Source organism: Rhincodon typus, chromosome 22 (genome assembly GCF_021869965.1).
Source record: "Rhincodon typus isolate 14 chromosome 22, sRhiTyp1.1, whole genome shotgun sequence".
In the NCBI taxonomy this organism is placed as follows: domain Eukaryota; kingdom Metazoa; phylum Chordata; class Chondrichthyes; order Orectolobiformes; family Rhincodontidae; genus Rhincodon; species Rhincodon typus.
The window spans coordinates 18,856,030-18,878,473 of NC_063353.1; the positions used below are offsets into that span (position 1 = coordinate 18,856,030).

The 22,444-nt window shown below is 39.4% G+C and overlaps 1 protein-coding gene across 1 annotated transcript in view; it reads left to right on the top strand.

Moving 5' to 3' along the window:
- Positions 1–22,444, top strand: part of dyrk4 (dual-specificity tyrosine-(Y)-phosphorylation regulated kinase 4) — a 73,970-nt gene that overhangs the window by 35,399 nt on the left and 16,127 nt on the right. Inside the window, exons 8-11 of the mRNA XM_048610589.1 lie at positions 9,156–9,294; positions 11,683–11,764; positions 13,051–13,223; positions 13,313–13,373. Of these exons, the coding sequence (XP_048466546.1) occupies positions 9,156–9,294; positions 11,683–11,764; positions 13,051–13,223; positions 13,313–13,373 (455 nt within the window). The remainder of the gene's footprint in view (positions 1–9,155; positions 9,295–11,682; positions 11,765–13,050; positions 13,224–13,312; positions 13,374–22,444) is intronic.

Sequence of the window (22,444 nt, forward strand, 5' to 3'; positions counted from 1 at the left end):
TTGACAAAAGCATACTGACAAGAAGAAAGGTTTAACGGTAAATGTGAGAACGTGCACTCTGTCGCATTTGCTAACTAATATGATGTAGAAATACAGTCCCTGGAGAATGATGGAAGCCAAACTCTTAGATTATGGGAACTCTGAACAACACAGAAAGGAAAAGAATAATATAGCAGCTGTCTCAAGCCTGGTAGCACGTGCACTCTTTGCAGTAAGATCTCCATAATTTATCTTATCTTTCAGCAGTTTCACTACAGAAATTAAATAACACTGCCATGTGATTGGCTACATGATTTATGTCACCAATTTTTGAAATATTTGACCCCGAAAGGTTATTTGAAAATGTTCCCACAGCAAATGGCATCAACACAACTTCAGAAATACACGTACAAACTTTTTTTTTGCTGGGCAGGAAATTTTGAGGTTTTGAATTGCACATAAGTTAATTACCTAAATTCCAAAATAATCTTAATCTGGAAGACTATGTACTACTGATTATATCCTAATTTTAGTAAAGAAACTAAAATATACCGACCCTGTATTTATTTTATTTGTAACTTTCTTTTTAAAATGATGAAATAAAAAATGTCGGCTTTGTAGTTATGTGCTGTCCTCCTTTGGAAGCACTTATTGGGGAAATCACACAAGCCCAAGTCATGGTTTTCCATCCATTTTGAACTAAACATCACAGTTCTGCATGACTAGCTTTTCGAGATGGACTTCTGGGAAGTGAGGCTGTATGCTGAGAAGACATTTGGAAAATGTACCTTATTTCAAAATGTGGCAAGTTGAGCCATAAAACAGCAAACTTTGTAACACAAATAAGCCATGTGTCTTTCATTGGAGACACATAATGCACAGATTCCCTGAACAGCTCAGTGTTCGTGAAGTAAAGACAAAACAAAAATGGGAAATATTCAGCAGGTCTGGCAATCTGTGAGAAAAATTAAACAGAGTTAACATTTCAAGGTCTGTGGCTTTCAAAGAAAACTGGAATTGGTTAGAAATTTAATAGGTTTTGAGAATGTGAAAGGGGTAGTACAGGAAGAACAATGACTTTGGTCTGTGATGGGTTGGAAGGCAGGAGACATTAAATCATAGAATCTCCACAGTGTAGAAGCAGGCCATTTAGTCCACACCAACCCTCCAGTCTACCCTATTCCTTAACCCTACATTTTCCATGGTTAACCCACCTAGCCTGCACATCCCTGGACATTATGGGCAATTTAGCATGGCCAAACCACCTGACCTGCACATCTTTGGACTGTGGGAGGAAAGCAGAGCCACTCAAAGGAAACCCATGCAGATACAGGGAGAATGTGCAAACTCCACACTGACAGTATCCCAAGGCTGGAAACGAACCTGGGTCCCTGGTGCTGTGAGGCAGCAGTGCTAACCACTGAGCCACCGTGCTGTCCCAAATGACAAAAGTTTACATGATGCAAGGCAAAATGGAGTGGTAATGGACAATTAAAGAAATTAAAGAATTGTTTAGAGAAGGTATGAATAGCAGTATCCTGAATAAACTGCTGTCAGAAAGCTATGTGAGAGGGAAGTAGGAGAGAAATCAAAGAAGAACACAAAACTATGGGGCAGACGTTATGATCTAGAATTGTTAAATCCAATCTTGAGTCCAGAAGGCTGTAAAGTGCTGAAGTGAAAGATGCATGTTTGTGTAGCCTTCCATTGGAGCACTGTAGCAGGACAACAACAACAATGTCAGAGTGGGAGCGTGGTGGAGAATTAAAATGACAGTTGATGAGAAGTTGAAGGTTTTGTTTGCAGGATACTTATCAGAAACATTGATATGTAAGTTTTACTCTCCTTATCTAAGGATTGGAGGCAGTCCAGAGAAGGTTCACCAGGTTGATCCTGGGTGTAAAAGGATTTTCTTATGAGGAAAGATTGTGCAGGCTGGGCCTATAATCATTGGAGTATGGAAGAATGAAAGGTGACCTTATTGAAACATACAAGATTATTAGGGATCTTGACAGCGTAAGGTAGATGTGGAGAGGTTTTTTTTTCCCATTGTAGGAGAGTCTAGGACCAGAAGGTATCATCTCAGAGTAAGTGATCACCCATTTGAGAAAGACGAGGAGGATTTTTTTTTAAGAGTGTCACAAATATGTGGAATTCTTTACTGTAGAAAGCTGTGGATGCTGGGTTGTTAAGTATATTCAAAGCTGAGATGTATTTCTAATCAGTAATGGATTCAAGGGTTATAGAGAAAAGGTAGGATAGTACAGGCTGAGGATTATCAGATCAGCCATGATCTCATTGAATAGCAGAGGAAGATCGATGGGTCAAATGGCCTACTTCTGCTCCTACACTTCATGGCCTTTCATTCTCTTCACAAAGTATTTTCCTACCTCTCTTTGTGTAATCAGAAAATTTGACAACCATATCTTCCATCCTTTTATCCAGATAATTTATCTCAATTGTAAACACCAATCCCTGTGGAATATCCCTTGTTATATCTTGCCAACCTGAAACAGACCCATTAATGCTTCCTGACAGAGCTAGCCAATCTTCCATCTATGTCACATGCCCCATACACATGCTGTCATTTACTGCAACATCCTTTGATGCGGCACTTTTATCAAATGCCATCAGGAAATCTAAATACAGTACATTCACTTACTCTTCCTCAAAGAACTCCAATAGATTGGTTAAATGTGATTTCCCAGCCACTGCATCACCATTTCTAATCCACTTACAATACAGTTCTGCACTTCAATGCTGCATTTTGGAGTGCGCCAGCACCTTTTACCGTAGCGCAGCTGCCACAACACTTTCCTCATAGGGACAAGCAGCCAGCTCGTGGATTGGACTAAGTTGTAACTCTGTGCTGCTTGTTTGTACTCTTGGCACTCACTCACTGCTTGGATCTCACAGTATCTACCAAACTATCGATTGTCAGAAAAATCCATCTGTTTCACTAATATCCTATTGGGAAGGAAATGTGTCATCCTTATCTGGTCTCATCTACGTGTGACTCCAGACCCACGGCAATGTGTTTGACTCTTAACTCCTCACTGGACAATTAGGGATGGGCAATAAATGCTGGCCTAGATAGTGATGCCCACATCCCATGAGTAAATTTTTTAAAAGTCCAGCATAGCCTTCTCTCTGGTTGGCTCCAGACCCATACTGTTGTAAAAAAATTCCGAAAATATTCTACGAACTCGTCATCTAGGATACTGTTTCCCATCTAACTTTTCCAGTTGATCTGTAGGTTAAAATGTCCCATGATTACGACAGTGCCTTTCTAACAAGTTCCCATTATTTCTTCCATTATGCTCCACTGTAGAGTTTATTACTGTTAAGGGGCCTGTATACCAGTCCCAAAAGTGAATTTTTGCCTATATTATTTCTCACCTCTACCCAAAATGTTTCCACATCCTGGATTCTTGAACTTGTCTCTGTCTCTGTGATGGCTACTAGAAGATTCTGATCAGTTTATGTTTGCACTGTTCAACTGTTTTGCTTAGAATGTTACCCGCATTCTGATACAGAGTCTTCAGTTTTATTTTTAATATTTTTGTATCCTCTAGCCTTATATGTTGATTTACTTTGAGGTATGTATGCTTGATCCCTTCCTGTCATGGTCTGTCTTTTCCCATATTGATACTTTTCTCATTTGTCTTGTCTTTCTTTTCAACTTACCATGCAACCTCAGTATCCCACTCCCATTTTCTCTCCATATCCCTTGATCCCTTTATCCCTTTGGTCCACCTCCAGCTCCCCCTTGAATATATCTACTGAACTGGCCCCAACAGCTTTCTGTGGTAGAGAATTCCACAGATTCACAACTCTGAGTGAAGAAATTCTTCCCCATGTCAGTCTTGAATGACTTATCCCTTATTCTTAGGCTGTTACCCTAGTTCTGGACGTCCCCAACATTGGGAAAATTCTTCCTGCATCTAGCCTGTCCAGTCCCTTCAGGTTTTTATATGTTTCTATGAGATCCCCCCCTCATTCACCTAAATTCCAGTGAATACAAGCTCAATCAATCCAGTCTTTCTTCATATGTTGGTTCTACCATCCTGGGAATCAGCCTGGTGAACCTTCGCTGTACTCCCTCAATAGCAAGAATGTCCTTCCTCAGACAAGGAGACCAAAACTGCATACAATACTAAAGGCGTGGCCTCACCAACGCCCTGTATAACTGCAGCAAGACATCCTTACTCTGACACTCAAAGCTTCTCACTATAAAGGCCAGCATGCCATTAGCTTTCCTCACTGCCTGCAACACCTGCATGCTAACCTTCTAAAATGACACTTAGGTCTCATTGCACCCCACCTTTTCCTAAACTGCCACCATTCAGGTAATAATTTTCCTTCCTATTTTTACCACCGAAGCCTCACATTTATCCACATTAAATTGCATATGCCAGCACTGAACCCTGTGGTACTACATTCGTCATCGCCTGCTACTCTGAAAGGGACCCATTTATTCCAGCTCTCTGCTTCCTGCCTGCCAACTAGTTCTCTATCCACTTTTGTACATTACCTCCGATACCATGGATTTTACTTTTTGCTTACTTTTTTTCTTGTGTGGGACCTTGTCAAAAGCCTTTTGAAAGTCCAGATACACAACATCTACTGATTCACCCTTGTCCTCTCTACTGGTCACATCCTCAAAAAACTCCAGAAGATGTGTCAAGCATGATTTCCCTTTAGTGAATCCATGCTGATTTGGACCGACTCTGTCACCACTTTCCAAATGCTCAGGTATTACATCCTTAATAATTGACTCCAGCACTTTCCCCACCACTGATGTCAGGCTAACTGGCCTATAATTCCCCATTTTCTCTCTCTCTTTTTTAAAAAAGTGGGGTTATATTAGCTACCCTCCATCAGTTGGAACTCTTCCAGAGACTATAGAATACTGGAAAATGATCACCAATGCATCCTCTGTTTCTAGGGCTACTTCCTTAAGTACTCTGGATGCAGAGCACCAGGCCCTGGGGACTTATCGGGATTTAATCCCATCAATTTCCCCAGTACCATTTCCTGACTAATGAGGATTTCTTTCAGTTTCTCCTTCATGCGTGACCCTCTGTCCCTTAGAATTTCTGGAAGGTTATTTGTGTCCTCCCCAGTGAAGATAGATCCAAAGTATTTGTTCAGCTGGTCTACCATCTCTTTGTTGTCCATAATGAATTCACCTGATTCTAACTGTAAAGGACCTACATTTGCCTTCACCAATCTTTTTCTCTTCACATATCTATAGAAGGTTTTGCAGTCAGTTTTTATGTTTTCCACAAGCTTACTTTCATATCCTATTTTCCCCTTCCGAATAAACTTTATCCTCCTCTGCTGAATTTTAAATTTCTGCCAGTCCTCAGGTTTGCTGCTTTTTCTGGCTAATTTCTATGCCTCCCCTTTGGCTTTAACACTGTCCCTGATTTCCCTTGTTAGCCATGGTTAAGCCACCTGCCCTGTTCTACTCTTACACCAAACAGCGATGTACAATTGTTGAAGTTCATTCATGTGTTCTTTAAATGTCTGCCATTGCCTATCCACCATCAACCCCTTAAGTATCCTTGGTCAGCTTGTCCTAGCCAATGCATGCCTCATACCATTAAAGTTAGCTTTCTTTAAATTCAGGGATAGTAAGAACTGCCGATGCTGGAGTCTGAGATAACACAGTGTGGAGCTGGAGGAACACAGCAGGCCAGGCCTCTGGTCTGACCAACAGTTAGTCTAATCACATCTAACCAACTTTGATTGCTTTCCACTACTTTTTAGTTTAAAGTTCTCTCTACTTCCCTAGTTATGGAGCTTGCAAGAACACTGGTGTTCGCACAGGTGGAGACCATCCCATCAGTACATTTCCCACTTTCCTTATGTCTGCTACCAGTGTCCCCTGAACTGGAATCCATTTTCCCCACACCAGTCTTCAGTCCACCATCTCACTTGTTGATTTGCTCAACACCAATTAGATTTTTCACTTCACAAAATAAGGTTCATGGCCTCAGTTCAGTAAAATGAAGAATTCAGTTCAGAAGAGAGAGCAGTTTGTCCTAGCAGGAGAATCAAAGTTTTAGTTCAAAACAACCAGTCATTCTAGTTGAAGTTCTTGAGTTTGTGGAGTTCCCCAGCCAACTTGTTAGAACTGAAAAAATTAGGTCATCGCTATTGTGAAAGGTTCGTGCCAGCCGACTTCGAAGAGAATTATAAAACTATCTTCACAGTTTAAGGAAACAAAGCTGGCAGGAGTTAGTTGAGTAAAAACCTAGATTTGAGATAGGAATTAAATTTCTCTAGAATTGAATATTTGTAAAAGGATTGTGTTTGGGAACAGGTTGAAACTTTATTTTACTGTTTGTGTTTAAGTTATATACATGTATAGCTTTTTCTAATTTTGTGAAATAACCTTATTTCACAAAATAGCAAAAAGCTATAGGTGTCTCATGTGAATATGTTTCAGTGACTAGCCACCACAGTAACCAAGTGCAAATGTTAAACATTTGAGCTATCAAGCCAGGTCAGCTGGGACTTGTCCAATATTGCAATCAGCTGGGATCATAACATTACTTTTATATATTTTGATAATCTTGCCGTCAGTTGCTGAATTATTTTGTATCTTAGGAAGAGAATAAATGTTATTACTTACTAAATACTCATCAAATAACTAACTTCTCTTGTAGCAATCAATTCTCTTGTACGAACCAATTCCTGGAGGCAGAAGAAGTTAAATAAAAAACAAAAACAAAGATATGGTACCTCTTTCTCTTCCATCCCAGCACTTTTTCAAAAATTATATCCAAGTACTAAGTTACACTAATTTGGCTAGTTAAATATATTCTTGATTCAAAGGATCCAGTTACAGATGAACCATTTTCTGCTTTTTCTTTTGTTAACTAAGCCCAGTTGTACTTCCATTAGAAACCTTGTTAAAACCCTTACAAAGGCAGGCAACTTTAGAATTTAAACTGTAGATCTCAGTTAAATGTTAATCACAAAACAAAATTAGATTTGTAAAGAATGGTTTAGGCTGTCTTACCCAATGCCAACATCATTGTCTCTGCCCAGGAACAGAGACATAGTCAAAAAAGGAAGAGCACAGTCAGTCTATTTGAAACTGAGAAGATTTAAATTAGAAGAAAAGTTGATGAAATTTTCCATTCATTGGCAAGAACAGAAGATGTCAGAATACAGTCACCAATGTATCAGGAAAAGAAGTGAAGGTGGGGAACCGAGTAGGACTGGATCAAAAAAATGTTTCACGTATCACACAAAAAGTTCCTACATATTCCACATAAAATAACAGCTCATGTTAAAGAGGAGTGCATATGGAGAAAGGATTGGTTAACTAACAGGAAGTACAGAATAGAGATAAATGGATCATTTTCATGCTGGCAAGCATTAATTAGTGGAGTGCCACAGGGATCATATCTGGGGCCCAAATTATTTACAATTTATAACAATGATTTGGATGATTGGATCAAATGTATGGTTGCTACATTTGCTAATGACATGCAGACAGGAAAGTAAGTTGTCAAGAGGACATGAAGAGCCTACAAAGTGATTAAGAAAAGATCAGGTAAGTGGGCAAAAATTTGGTAGTTGGAGTATAATGAGGGAAAAATATGAACTTGTCCACTTTGGCAGGAAGAATAGAAAAACAGTATATTATTTGAATGGAGGGAAACTGCAAATGTCTACAGTGCAAAGAGATTTGGGTGTCCTGGTGTATGCAATTCTAAAAACTAGTGTGCGGGTGCAGCATGAGTAAATGAAATGTTGGCATTTTTGTGAGGGGTATTGAGTATATAAGTAGAGAAATAGTGCCACAGCTGTATAAGGCCTCAGTTAGACTTAATCTGGAGTACTCTGCGTAGTTTTAGTGACCTTGAGAAAGGATATAATTGGTAGTTCAGACAAGATTCACACAATTGATTCCTCAGATGAAGGGCTTATTTTATAAAGAAAGGTTGAATAGATTGGGCCTATACCTGTAGACATTTAGAAGAATGAGTCATGATCTTATTGGAATGTACAAGATCCTGTGGGGATGTGACAGGCTGCAATGATATTATCTCTTAAGTGGGAGGCCAGAAGGTGGGGACACAGCTTTATATTTAGGAGCCTCCCATTTAAGGATGAGCGAGGGAAAGAGAATTTTTCCCTCTCAGAGGTTCATTAGTCTGTGGAGTTCTCTTGCACAAAGAGCAATTGATGCTAGGTCATTGATTATATTCAAGGTTGAGTTAGATAGATTTTTGATCGACAGAGTCAAGGATCACAGGGGTATGGACAGGAAAGTATAGCTGAGGTCAAAGTCAGATCAGTGATGATCTTACTGAATGAGAGAGCAGGCTCAAAAGATTTGAATGGCCTACTTCTGTTCCTAATTCTTATGATCTTGTGCATATTTCACAAATGGTGTTAATTGATCCAGCCTGATGGACCTCTGCTCAGGAAGCTGATGTCTTAAACTGTTATCATTTGTACTCTAGCAGATTAATAAAATAGACTATCAATACGTTGAGAGATTACCAGTGTACTCATTGTGAACTTGTTGGGTTCAAAGAGCTTGGCTAAAAACTTGAAGATTAATATGACAACTGTCATGGTAAACATTCTAATCCATTTATGCCATCTAAAAAGTATGCTTAAAACTTAATTTTATGCATATTTGTTAAGAATAGTAAACATCAACCACAAACCTTGTATTATGAGAAATTGCAGGTCAGCCACTCAGGATCTCAGTACATGTTATGCCAGTGGGTGAGACTCCCCACCAAAGTCACTTATTCTGGATATGCCTGGAGTGCTGCAGCCAAAGATATACATGCAAGAACTGAACTATGCTGTCATCTCTTTTCTTTGTTAAATAGTTACTTTGTGGTTAAGAATTGATTGAATATTCAGCGTCTTCTGCTAGGATAAATTTAACGTGCTGTGCTGTCGCTACTGACCTGCCAGGACATTGCATGTGGACGACGAATGATAGTTTTCAATGATACCAACTGAAAAGCATGGGCAGCATGTGCACAATTTCCCAATGACAATAAATAAATCAAACAATCATGTGTGCTCCGACTATGAGGACTTCCCAGTTGTGAGCATTCATAAAATCAAATAAAATCACCCTTAAATACATGAAGGATGTGAGATGATAATTGAATCTACTTTTTCCACAGAATGAATCTGTACGAACTTATCCAGAGGAACAACTTCCAAGGTTTTACTATATCTCTTATTTGCCGATTTGCACACACTTTACTAAAGAGTTTACAAATGCTCTTTAAAGAAAAAATAATTCACTGTGACCTGAAACCTGTAAGTAATAGAAATATGTTGCAGCTTTATGTGTAATTAATATCACCAATTCTACTGCACTGGGCAGTACAGTGTAAACCATTTATCTTGTGAAAATCGGTAGTGTATTCCCATAAAAACTAATCACGGCCCTGAACTTCACGTTTAAATACACATCTGATATGTGATGTCATAGTCTGTTTACTACCTGTCAAATTTCAAAATAATAGATAATTTCCCAATAGAACAGAAATTAATCAAAATATTAAACCAAAGTAAATTAGAGGTTTCAGATAGCAAAACTAATGCATATTTCTCTCTTAGATGCTCTGAGTGTGTTGGACAAAAATCAGTAGCATCATGGTTAATTCAGAACATGGGAATTAGGGGTCAAGTAGCTGACTGAATACTAAGCTAAGGATAAAGGGTAGATGCTCAAATTACTAAATGATGGGAAGTGGTGTTCCATGTTGTACCACTCAGAAAGGATAAAAATGATCTACTATAATGATACTTGAAGTGAGAGTTTATATGTATCAGAAAAGTTTAAACTGTCTGGAAATCATTTCTTTTAAGAGAATACTGGGTGGTGATCTGATTTTTTTAAAAAACCAAATTATATAAGGCTTTAATTGAGTAGGTAAAAATAAATTTCCACATGTGAGCAAGATCAGAACTAGGTTAAATATGACAATCATTAATAAATGCAATAGACAATTCAGGGGAGATTTCTTTACCAGAAGGTGGATAGATTGTGAAGTCGCCACCACAATGGATGGTTAGAGTGAAGAGCATAGATGCAGTTGAGGGGAAGCTGTATAAGCTGATGAAGGAAAAACGAATAAAAGGATAATATTGATGGGATTAAATAAAGAGAGGATGGGAGAAGGCCTGTATGGGGTATAAATACCAGCATTGACCTGTTCAATAAAATGCCCTGTTTCTGATCTATAAATTCTTTGTAACTTTGTAATATACTGACACCATTATAGACTGCACTTGCAACATGAATGAGCTCACAGACTTTTTTTTGTTAACCTATTTTTCTAGTTGACCTGTTCAGAGATATTATTACACACCTCTGGAGTAGGTGGGACTTGAACCTGCACATCCTGGTCCCGGGGTAGGGACATTGCCATTTAGCCATAAGAGGGCCCAAAAGAGCACAGAACAATTTTATGTAGCACTTCGTTGATGTCTCTATTGTTACATTTGGAAACAACGTCTTGTGTTGATTCAATTTGTCATTATTTGCAAAATGTTTCTGTAAATTGTTTTTAACTATCTAAATTGAATGCTGCAAAGATAGTTTTTCAATAATATTTTGATCAAGAACAAAATGCAGCGTGAGTTTGCTCCGTATTGCTTATCAAAACGTGAACAATGTGAACAATGGCTTTATCAGAGATAACACATTGTGTGTGCAGACTTCCATTCATAGAAATAAAATACATCTGTGCTGGGCTGCCATCTAGTGGCAATGAGATAAAATTATCTGACAGCTGATGTTCTGCAGTACTTTTCAAGTGGTAGCAGAAGTTTTGCACAAACATTTTATAACTGACTCCACTGGTTTCCCCAGAGTTGGTGCTAGTTACAGATGCTGTCACATTCTAAATCAGAACTGAATCTTAGGCTGGGAGTTCACTTAATACAGGCAGAATTTCCAGTGTTGCTACAGCTTTAAAAGGATTACTCTAGCCAGAAGCCTGGAAATATTCCCAAAGGAATAATGATTCTGCACTTCACAGTAGAGAATGGAACTGCTCCTTGAGGAAACACTCTGTTTAACACACCAAGATGTCCTCTGTGAAGACAGCAATGAAAAGTATATCAAAGGAGGCAGCAGAATGGGTAAATGTGATATTAAGCATTCAGTAGAATTGGTGGTAGCTTGATAGCTAATTCTACCTAGTTATTGCTAACCAGCATTTTCTTATACCAAGTGGCTAGGCAAAGTGTACATATAACAAAATGTTACATGCTGTCTATGATGTCTCAAAAAGCATTTAGGAAGATGTGCAGCCCTTGTGAATTCCATGTTCCAACGACAATATGTAGGTGGATATCCGTCCTTGTTCCGTATATTCACCTTTCCCCTCCTTTCAGCAGGAGCAGGAGTTATCCTCAGCCCAGTCCTCATGGTTATTACAACCCCATCTTCCCATCTATTAACCCTGTCACGTACAGGCAGTATAGAACATTTTGACTATTTGACAAAAAAAAAGTTTTGACAACAGAACATTGAAGAAACATTTATATAGGATACATACTACTCTCATACAGTAACTAGTTGCTCGTGATTACTTGTCAACTACATTGGGGCCTTCTAACTAATCAAATGTATATTATTCTTTACTATGAAAACACATTACGTAATGCAATAATTTGTTTATTCTTTGTTGCCAGGAGAACATATTACTTTGCCCCAAAGGCCGAGGATTAATCAAAGTGATTGATTTTGGATCAAGCTGCTTTGAGAATCAAAAAGGTTTGTGCAAATGAAATAATTTTCACTCCATACATTTTCTGTTGTGCTCCACTTTCGAAAGAAAACAAAGAATTTTCTCTGCCATGTAATGATATGATTGGAGAATCAGCACAGAGGGTCAAGAAAAATAGAGGGAAATCATTTCAGGGTAGCTCCTGGTGCATTTACACCTGAGGTAGAGTCATTACCAAGATTGGTTGGGAAGAGTTGATTGACTTTTGCACAGAGCAATGCAGTTAACCAAAGAAAATGAGGCCCCATTTTGGGGCCATTTTGCAATGATGTCATTATCTTCCCACTGTCTGGCTGATTCTCTGCCAAATAAGAAGACTGTCATTTCAATGGAAGCTGTTAGAACTGAGTGCCGCTGGCACCAATACAGAAGTTGCGGGGATAAAAGGATGCAATGGTAATCATCACTAGTCCTGCAGAGTTTCTCCACCGTCTTAACAGCCTTACTGGCTTTGGGCCTTTTAATTTGATTACTTTTCTGCTATCAACTGATGTCCCCCCATAATTGAAAGCCTGCTTTAGCAGCACACACCAATCCTAGAGGGCAACCCATCTGATAGGGGCACCTAGCCTAGGTGGCCCACCCACCATCCTTACTAAAACAATGAGTACTGAATCCACCTCCCATAATGTTCTGCTGGTGAGAGCGATTTCAACATGGATGTGCTGGGGAAACTGACACTTTTAGCCAAATCAACATGTTTAGATTCAGCCCAATATCTAACTAACTAATGTAAATTGCAGTTTATGTCACGGTAGCTATTAGAAACACGTATTTAAGACAACAACCTCTCCTTGTTAAGACTTGCTAATGGTTATTCCTTTACCACCATAAACTGAATGGGCCCTTAGACCCAGTCATGGAAAGCAGAATGATGACAACATCTTTCTACCGACAAATTCTGCACAGGATGCCCCGCAAACTGTTGCTGGGTGGTAAGATCCCATAGAGGTTGTGCCTGTCCATTGTCCCATCCTTTGTTCTACCAATTTCCAGGCCACCCTCAATGCTCAGAATTCAGTGTCCTTGGTAAGATTTGGCATAACACAACGTTGTCATTACAAGATCTGACTCATGTTTGCAGCAATCTGCAAAGGGTCTAGGCCCGAAACATCAGCCTTCCTGCTCCTATGATGCTGCTTGGCCTGCTGTGTTCATCCAGCTCTGCACCTTGTTGTCTGCAAAGGGGTATGATAGGTTGAACCTACAGGTGTGTACCTTATTTGTTACTCTTTTATTGTATTATTAAAAGTCTATTATGTTTGTACGACAGTTTATACATACATCCAGAGCAGATTCTACCGCTCACCTGAAGTAATTCTTGGCCACCAATATGGATTAGCAATTGACATGTGGAGCTTTGGCTGCATTTTAGCTGAGCTCTACACAGGTTACCCACTCTTTCCTGGGGAAAACGAAATGGAGCAATTGGCTTGCATCATGGAGGTATGAAAAAAATCAGGTGTCCACCTTTTTTAATTGTATATTTATTTTTGGATTATCTCCTTACTGGATTTGTATTTTGATTTCTTAAGGTATTTGGGGTTCCACCAGCAGAAATCATTCAAACCTCACAAAGAAAATGTCTATTTTTTGGTAAGAGCTGGAATTGAATCGAGGAAGAGTTTTATTGTTAAATTCAAGCTCAATAATGGCGGAGAATAGTTCACAATATTTTAAAATTACGTAAATAATTTAGTTTTCACAACTTATTGACATTTAAGTGATTGTGTGGAAATAATAGTAGCCAATAGATAAGAAAAAGAAAATAAATGTTGATAACAATTGTTAAGAGTGCAAAATAACATAAATAAAGGTAACATAATTACTTAAGGAACAGGAAAGATTATATTGAAATAACAATATATTTGTTTAAAAAATCAAGCAGGAGTATTGAAAAAAAGGGCACATTAAATTGCTAGCCAACCAATGTACAAAACATTAGTAACAGAACAAGATAGTGGATGATCATAATTAGAAGTGAGAAAGCAGATCTAATAAGGATATCACAAACATGGCTACAGATAAGAATCAACAGTTGTATTTGTGGGCTATCATATATTTAGAAAAGATGTGGAAACAGCAAATGGTTGTGGGGTAACTTAATCAGAAAAATACTGGCCATCGTAAGAAAGGTCACACTAACAAATAAAAGGAGCAGTATCCATTTGATTTGAAATAAAAGTTAGGAAGGGATTGGTGACACTGTTAAAGGTAAACTATAGATTGCCAAATGGTGGCAGGTGAAGAAGAGAAATAAGTAGGCTATATGTTAAATGAAATTAATAGAAGTACACAAATATGATCATTGGGAATTTCAACTCCAGTCTGTAGCACTCACCAAATATCTTTTAAAGATAACTATTTCAACGTCACTGAGGTCAGTTATAAAGGTGACATTTACAATGTATCAGGTACGCAAACTGTTTCGAGGAGACACAACAATCAGGAAGTGCCTTGCAATATATTCGAATGTAGTTAGCGTTATTATTAAATCCTCAATGCTTAGCATTTCATATTAAAAACTTGACAAAGCAAACATTGTTGTTCTGAATTTGAACATATATCCTCTGTGCATGCATCTTATACCTGAATTAATTCATGAACTTCCAAATTCTTTGAAAAGGTCGTTTAACTTAACTATAAATTTTTACTGTTTGCACATAGATCTCATACAGTGTAATTGTTAACATGTAATGCAACCACTAAAAGGGGTGGGGACAGCAACTGCAAATGCAGCAATGTATTTGTGCACTATGTTGTGGACAGTACAACAAATGGAATGAAATTACCCAAAATGCTGAAAATTTCCATTTTCTGACTGGCATCGATGACTGTGTCATATTACAAATGACTGTCGTCAATACTTTGAGGAGCTTAAAGTCATCTATTTGTGCGGTTTACTGTGTTCTGGAGATAGTTATAAAGTTTAGATAGCTTCAACCAACTAAATGAGGCACATTGAATACTACAATTTGTATGAAATTGGCAGAACTTTTAAATCATTACATACTGAACCAGTCAACAATAAAAATAGAAAGTGCAGGAAAGGCAACAGCAGGTCTGGCAATATCTGTGGAAGGAGACACAGAGTTAACATTCTGTCCAATGACTCTTCTGAAAAAGAGTTAGATTTGACTTGATTCAGAGATAGTGGGAACTGCCGATGCTGGAGAATCTGAGATAACAAGGTGTAGAGCTGGATGAACACAGCGGGTCAAGCAGCATCAGAGGAGCAGGAAAGCTGACGTTTCGGGTCTAGACCTTCTTCTGAAGCTTTCCACTTTCCAACTATCCCTGGAACTTGCTAACCCGTGCAAATAGATTTTAAGCTGATCAAAGTATTGATGACAGTCATTTGTAATATGACACAATCATTGAATGCCAGTCAGAAAGTGGAAACTTTCAGCATTTTAGTTTATTTCATTGCATTTTTGAGTATTCCAATTTTAAATATATACAAGATCAAAGGGTAGTTTATTGCAGAAGTTATTATTATAAAATGGAGGTTGACCCCCTCTGAGAACTAAAACTGAAACACCCAAAGAGGAGCACCTCACCCTGTAATCTGTAAAAGGAGTGTGAAAAGTGGTGTAACCTGCCTTTCAGCAACTTCTAGTAGTTAACTAAAAAAAATCCCGGACACTCAGTTTAAAATCAACAAGTAACAATTTATTTATCTAACTCTAACAGCGAACAAATCAACTAATCTATTAACAAACTGAATAAACTCCTTCTAATTGCTAAATATTCCCGAATAAAACAAGTTTCTAATGGTATGCTGTTCCAATAAATTCAATAATTTGTGTCTCACTTATATAAAACATAAATGAAAATTAGAATTCAGTCTCTCGAAATTACAGCCAGGTTACGTGTCTTCCAGAATGCTCTATGCCTTCTCCATCAATTCTTCTATCAGGAATATGAACTAGTTGTGTTGTAGGTACCTTTGATTTAGATGGTGCTTTCTCGAAAACTTAGAGAAGACTGTGAGAGCCGGTGATTCTCTCGAGAGCTGAGAGCAGTTAACTCTGGCAGATGGCAGTTCCCTTTCCTGTCTTTGTCCAACTGCCCTTTTCTTTTACACCCTTGATGACACATCAATTTCTTACAATAGGATCAGTCCTATGTTGTCAAAACCATCAGATTTACATTTAATTGGTTTTTGGTATCTAAGTGCTTGGTTCAAATTCATTGGCTAAATTCAAAACTTGTCTTGATGACAAGACAAAACTGCTGCTTGGCCTGCTAACTGTATGGCCTTTTGATACAAATGTTTCAATTCAGGTGCTCTCTATGTACTTTCAAACTTTCAAGCTGCTCACAGACATTTTGTTTAAATCTGTAAGCATAGAAAAAGCACAATCTTCTAAAGCATTCCACCAAACTCTAACTTCCTGCATCCCAATCCACAAATATTCTACCCAACTTCGCAACAGTATGTCGTAAAAGTGTGACACACTTATTAGGAAAAATAGTGATACGAAGAATAAAGGTAGATCCTGATGAATAATTTTAAATCCGTTCAGTCCATTATCATTGGCAGCCCATTTCTTGCTTGCCAAAGTTGAAGGGATTGAAAAAATCTTGAAGTCAGATTTCAGCAGCTGCAATTATTTTGCAAACTGCCTGCACTCTTTCAGCAAAACTGTGGTTCATTTCTGAAACAAACCTTTCTCTTCTCTGACAATGTTGTCTCAGATCTTCCTGGGAGTTAAATTATGCTGGAAGCCCCCGTACAGGGTTCTTACACTCTCTGTCTCAGAATTTTTAAATTCCACACCTTCAAGGACCCATTGTGATGTTAGAAGCCTTAACTGAATTATGGGTTAAGGAACCTGAATACCGAATGTAACATAATATGAAGAAAGATGTTAACTCTTGTGTTTCAATACAGCTGGGAAGATTCTCCATTCTTTAAGGAAGCACACTGAGAAGCAACTTACAATAATTACAAGAACAGACATCAATTCCCCAGTCAGGAAAACAGTATTGTGGTGATCAGTCATGGTTACTGTACCCAAGCCTTATGGTACTGTTTGAATTTCTGATGACCTTACACAGCTCAAAATTGAGGTGGCAAGGGAAGTCCACACTATTTCTACAGTTGATAAGGATTTTGTTAAACAATCCAAAAATAGAGTTTTCACAAAACTCAAGGCAAATGGTGGATCCTGGCAGGTGCCATTGGATGAGCAAGCAAGATTATTTAATACATTGATAATTCCATTTGGGAGATGTTGTTCCAAAAAATTTTGGACAGTCTTGGCCTCAGGTTTTCTCAACAGATTGAATCCACTGTATTACAGGGTCTTCACGCAGTTATTTGTTACATGGATAACATAGCAAAGCAGTTAAGGAGCAGAGTCAGAGAGTTTTTGCAGTCTTAAAGCACTTACAAGCATCAGGGCTCACCCTTAATGAAAAATGTGAATTCTCCAAGGACTCTTCAGTTCGTGGGACACATTGTCAACAAATTATAATGGGGGATCCTTTGAAGACTAAAGACGTTACACACATCCCCATTCCAAAATCAGTGAAGGATCACTAGAGGATCTTAGGAATGGGAAATCCAGTTAGCAAAACTTTTGACTCACTGGAATCTACTACAGAACCCTTGAGACAATTCCTCAAGAAAACACAAGGATGGAATTGGAACCCATATCAACATAATGCTTTTCAGAGGATCAAGGAGGTTCTTGATGTCCATGGATGTCTTAACATGCTAAAATCTATCCTTTCCATCTATCATAGCAGCTGATGCTCAGCTACAGGTTTAAGAATAGTACTGCTCCAGAAGCAACTGAATGGGTGCTGCAATCTAGTCTATTGAGCATCACAATCATTATCAGACACAGCAACATGATCAGCTATGGTTGAGAAGGAGGCTCTTTTAGTTATATGGGCATGCAAAAGATATTCAGAATATATCCTTGGTCTGAAAGTGATCATAGAAACAGATCACAAAACTAGTTTCTCTGCTGATATAACAAGGTGTGGAGCTGGATGAACACAGCAGTCCAGGCAGCATCAGAGGAGCAGGAAAGCTGACGTTTTGGGTCGGGACCCTTCTTCAGAAATGGGGGAGGGGAAGGGGGTTCTGAAATCAATAGAGAAAGTTGGGGACGGTGATAGCAGGTGGATAGAGGAGCGGATAGGTGGGAGAGAAGACGGACAGGTCAAGGAGGCGGGGATGAGAGGGAGGGCTGGTCTTGGGATGAGGTCGGGGTTGGGGAGATTTTGAAGCTAGTAAAGTCCACATTGAGACCATTGGGTTGTAGGCTTCCAAAGCAGAATATGAGGTGCTGTTCCTCCAGTTTCCGGGTGGCATTGTTGTGACACTGGAGGAGACCCAGGATGGACATGTTGTCAAGGGACTGGGAGGGGGAGTTGAAGTGGTTCACGACTGGGGGGTGTTGTCGTTTGTCATTTGTCGCGAACCGAGCGCAGGTGCTCCACAAAGCAGTCTCCGAGCCTCCACTTGGGTCTCCCTGATGTAGAGGAGGCTAAATCGGGAACAGCGGATACAATAGACCACATTAGCGGATGTGCAGGTGAACATCTATTTAATATGGAAGGTTTTTTTGGGGCCTGGGATGGAGGTGAGGGGGGAGGTGTAGGGGCAGGTGTTGCACTTTTCTCTCCTGGATGAGCTGGAACTAGCAAGAATGCCTCCAAGAATGTAAAGATTCAACTTCACCTCATGCGATTTGCCTAATAATATATATGCAGGAAAAACTGCAGGCGAAGGTAGATGCTCTCTCCAGAGCATCAGTTGACAGCCCTACCAGGTATAATATTGAGTCAACTCACAAAATTGAGTCAAACATTCAATCCAAAGTGACACAATTGCCATCAAGCTACAATCGGCTTAGCCAGATCGATAGAAGCAATTGAGGGACCAGGGATGTCTCAGAGGCTGTCACCACCAATTGGGAGACCTGTACCATCCATAGGCCAGAGCAACGACAGCCACTGAAAGCCACCCCAATCCTAACCACACTGTGGGGATGTGTGCTCACAGATCTGTTTTTTATTGATGGAGGGCCTTATCCCATTCTCCACCAGGAGCAATAATCAAACAGTTATCGATAGGGTTATGAGGGTTACATGAGATTTTTGAGATATGAAGGGAATCAAATATTACGAAGGATAAATGGGAATATGGAATTCAAAATGCAAACATATCAGCCATGATTTTATTTATTGGTGCAACAGGCTTGAAGGGCCAAATGGCCTACTTCTGTTCCTAATTCATATGTTTGTACATTCACACAATATCCCTGGTTGTTTCAGACAATGGCGCACAGTTCACTAGTAAATGCTTCAGCAATTTGCAGTCAGTGCTGGATTTGAACAGGTCACAAGCTTGCTGATGTACCGACAATTGAATGGGGGAGTTGAGCATGGAGTCAGGACAGTTACGTTGCTCTTGACAAAACACATGACAATAGGATCTACCATGTAAGACAGTTGTCTTGCTTAGGACAGGGATAACAGGTGTGGTTTAGGGATCTGAATAGAACAGATACAGTCATCGAAAGGGCTGCAGGTCACCAAAGACTGTGCATTCTTTGTACTGTCCAAAGGATCATATGAAGGAACTACAGGAACATTATCCCATTACCCACCAATGATCGACTGGAATGAACCCAATGGGTAATTCAATAATGCATTGGACCTACAGACCTCAGACTGTCAGGAACAGAATCAAAGTCAACTGTCTTCAAGCAAGAAAACTGACAGTGTTCCAAATCTAAAGAGAACATGTTGCAAGAGAATAGTGAAATCTCCAGACTGCCTGAGAAGTCAGGGACTAGTGGGGAGATGGGCTACTGGTAATGCAATTACGTACAGAAATGTGTAACACTAATAATGAGATAAGAAAGCTTGGGTAAGGTGTTGTATATGTGTCTGAAAAGGTTAATCCTGATAAGGTCCATAAGCATAGAATCATAGAATCCTTACAGTGTGAAAGCAGGCCATTTAGCCCATCAAGTCCACACTGACCCGCCGAAGAGCACCCCATGCAGATCCATTCCCCTACCCAATCCCTGTAATCCTGCATTTCCCTTGGCAAATCCACCTGAGCTGCACATTCCTGGGCATTATGGGCAATGTAGCATGGCCAATCTCTCATATCAATGTAACTTGTAATTAGTTGCTAACATGCAATAAATTGTATCTTGTTAACTACAACAAACTCTTCAAGGTAGACCAAGAAAAATTTTTCCTTTCCTACACTCGACCAAGCTGGCCCTGTAGCTTTAAAAAAAAACGAAAGAACTGCGATGCTGTAAATCAGGAACGAAAACAAAGTTGCTGGAAAAGCTCAGCAGGTCTGGCAGCATCTGTGAAGGAATAAACAGAGTTAATGTTTCAGGTCCGGTGACCCTTCCTCAGAACTGTAGCTTCCTGGATTTGAAAATGGTGGCAGTCACCTTCATGATGAGTGGTAAATTATACAGTGCAGTGAACTGATGTGCCCATACATGCAACATAGGATTGGTTTGATGAAGAAAAGGTGATGAAGGCAGATTTGAATGAAAGAGGATCAGATCCTGAAAGATTCCTAACAATACTGGGTCAGTACCTTAGTGGGAAGAGTCAAGGGAGCAGGAGATGGGTCTCATGGACCAGATGAGCTGAGAGAGAATTTGATGTGAGATAGGAAGAAAAAGAAAAGAAAAATGCAAGATCAGGGCTAGGTCAAGTTTGGAAGTTTACTCTCTTGTATAATGGAAGGAGCATACAGCAGAGACTGCTGATTGATGGTCATGATCTTAATAAGGGTGGAATTTAGAAATTACTGTCATTTGTATCTGTTTCGCTGTCTGTGATAGTCGTGGAATCCTAGCTACAAATTTTAGGACAGGTGCTTTGCACACATAGATTTGGGAATCAGTGTCACTGTCCATGTTTTAAAATTTGCTTGCTGTTTATTTCCATGATTTCTATATGAGGCAAATGCTTGTTCATCAGGTGAATGCATCAATTTGGCATCTTTGTTGTTAGTACGCCACACTAATTAAAGTTAGCTGCATCTATTAAAGGAGATGCGCTGTGATCATTCTGAATCAACAATGGCTGAAATGAGAGAGACAGTGCACCAAAACATATCAGATGCTACACTTAGCATAAGGGGTGCTGGAAACAAAGGCGGATATCATGTATCATGAGGAGAGCGGAAGGCCACCAAAACACATACTCAGATTGAAATGGCAAAAATTAGCAGAGGAGATCAATACCAGGATTGTAGCCCCAAGGATCAGGATGAAGTGCAAGAAGTTTATTGAACCCAAATGTGTGGGCAATATCAGTAATTGCATCTTCAGGCACCATATCCTATCAGTGCACCACCAGCCTCATTCATCAGTCAATTCATTCCACCCTGATAACCTCTCATCCTGAGTTCATATTCTTGACCCCACCCTCACACACTTAGTGCTGTTGCAAACCTCAGATCCACATCTCAAAGTCTGAACACTCTGGCAATTATTAAATCATGAATAAAAGCCAAAAGAACTGCGGATGCTGTAAATCAGGAACAAAAACAAAGTTGCTGGAAAAGTGAATAAAAAATCAGAGTTAACATTTCGGGTCCGGTGACCCTTCCTTCATTAAATTGTGACAGTCAAATCACCAAGATTATTGAATGTTGCATAATGGGGACCGGAAGAATGACACACTTCCCTCTTTCTTGCAAGAAAAGGTAGCACACTGCAGGAGGCAACAGTAATTGATGGAAGGGAAGAGGCACATATGCCCGATCTAACCCCCAGGAGGGGATGGTGCCTATTATCACAGGAAGGGCCATTGCTGAAGCCAGAGCCATTCAGTGGACCTGAAGCCATTGAAGATAAATGTATCTTCATGTCTAATTCTCTACCCATTCCATTTTTCCTTTTCGCTCAATCTCTTGACTTCTGACAAGTTTCAGATGGTTTAAGTATATGATTTTCTTCTATTATCTGCCCTCATTGCAACTTGACCCTTGTCCCTTTTGCATTTCAGATATTCAAGCGCTGGAATCCACCCAGACAGCGGTCAAAGAGTAAGAAGTGAAAATGAAGGAATATTCAATTGCACAGTAACAACTACCAGTTCAGATACTGATACCCTGCATAATTTAGAGGCTAGAGTAGGGACATGTTCTACATGTGATGAGACACTGGGCACAATTGGAGCCAGGGTTGGGGGGAGAGGATACTGCAAGTGATAGCACACCCATCGGGCACTGAACTGTCTCCTCCCTCCTCTATCAGCTTGTTCTGCTGTCCATGACCTTTGCTCATTTTCCAGTCATGTTCAACATTAAATGGAAGTCTTACTAGACCACCAGTGTTTGGAAAGAAGAAATAGTTTGCTCACGAGCATTTAATAAACCAAAAAACTACAGCAGCACCAGCCATCCAGTTTTAAATTATCATGGAACAACATTCAAAACGTGGAAAATTGCAGCAACAAGCAAAGAAATAATCTAGCAACTAACCTGCTAATAGTTGGTGATCCTTTTTCATAATGCTGTTGGCAGATACTTCATGCCATTGAGGTTAAGAAAGGGCACAGGTTGAAGCATGAACTCCAAAATAGCAGCAATGGTATTAATTTGTTGTGATACCCTGATTAATGTCAGACCTGCATGCTACCAGCTGTTGTTAGGAGGC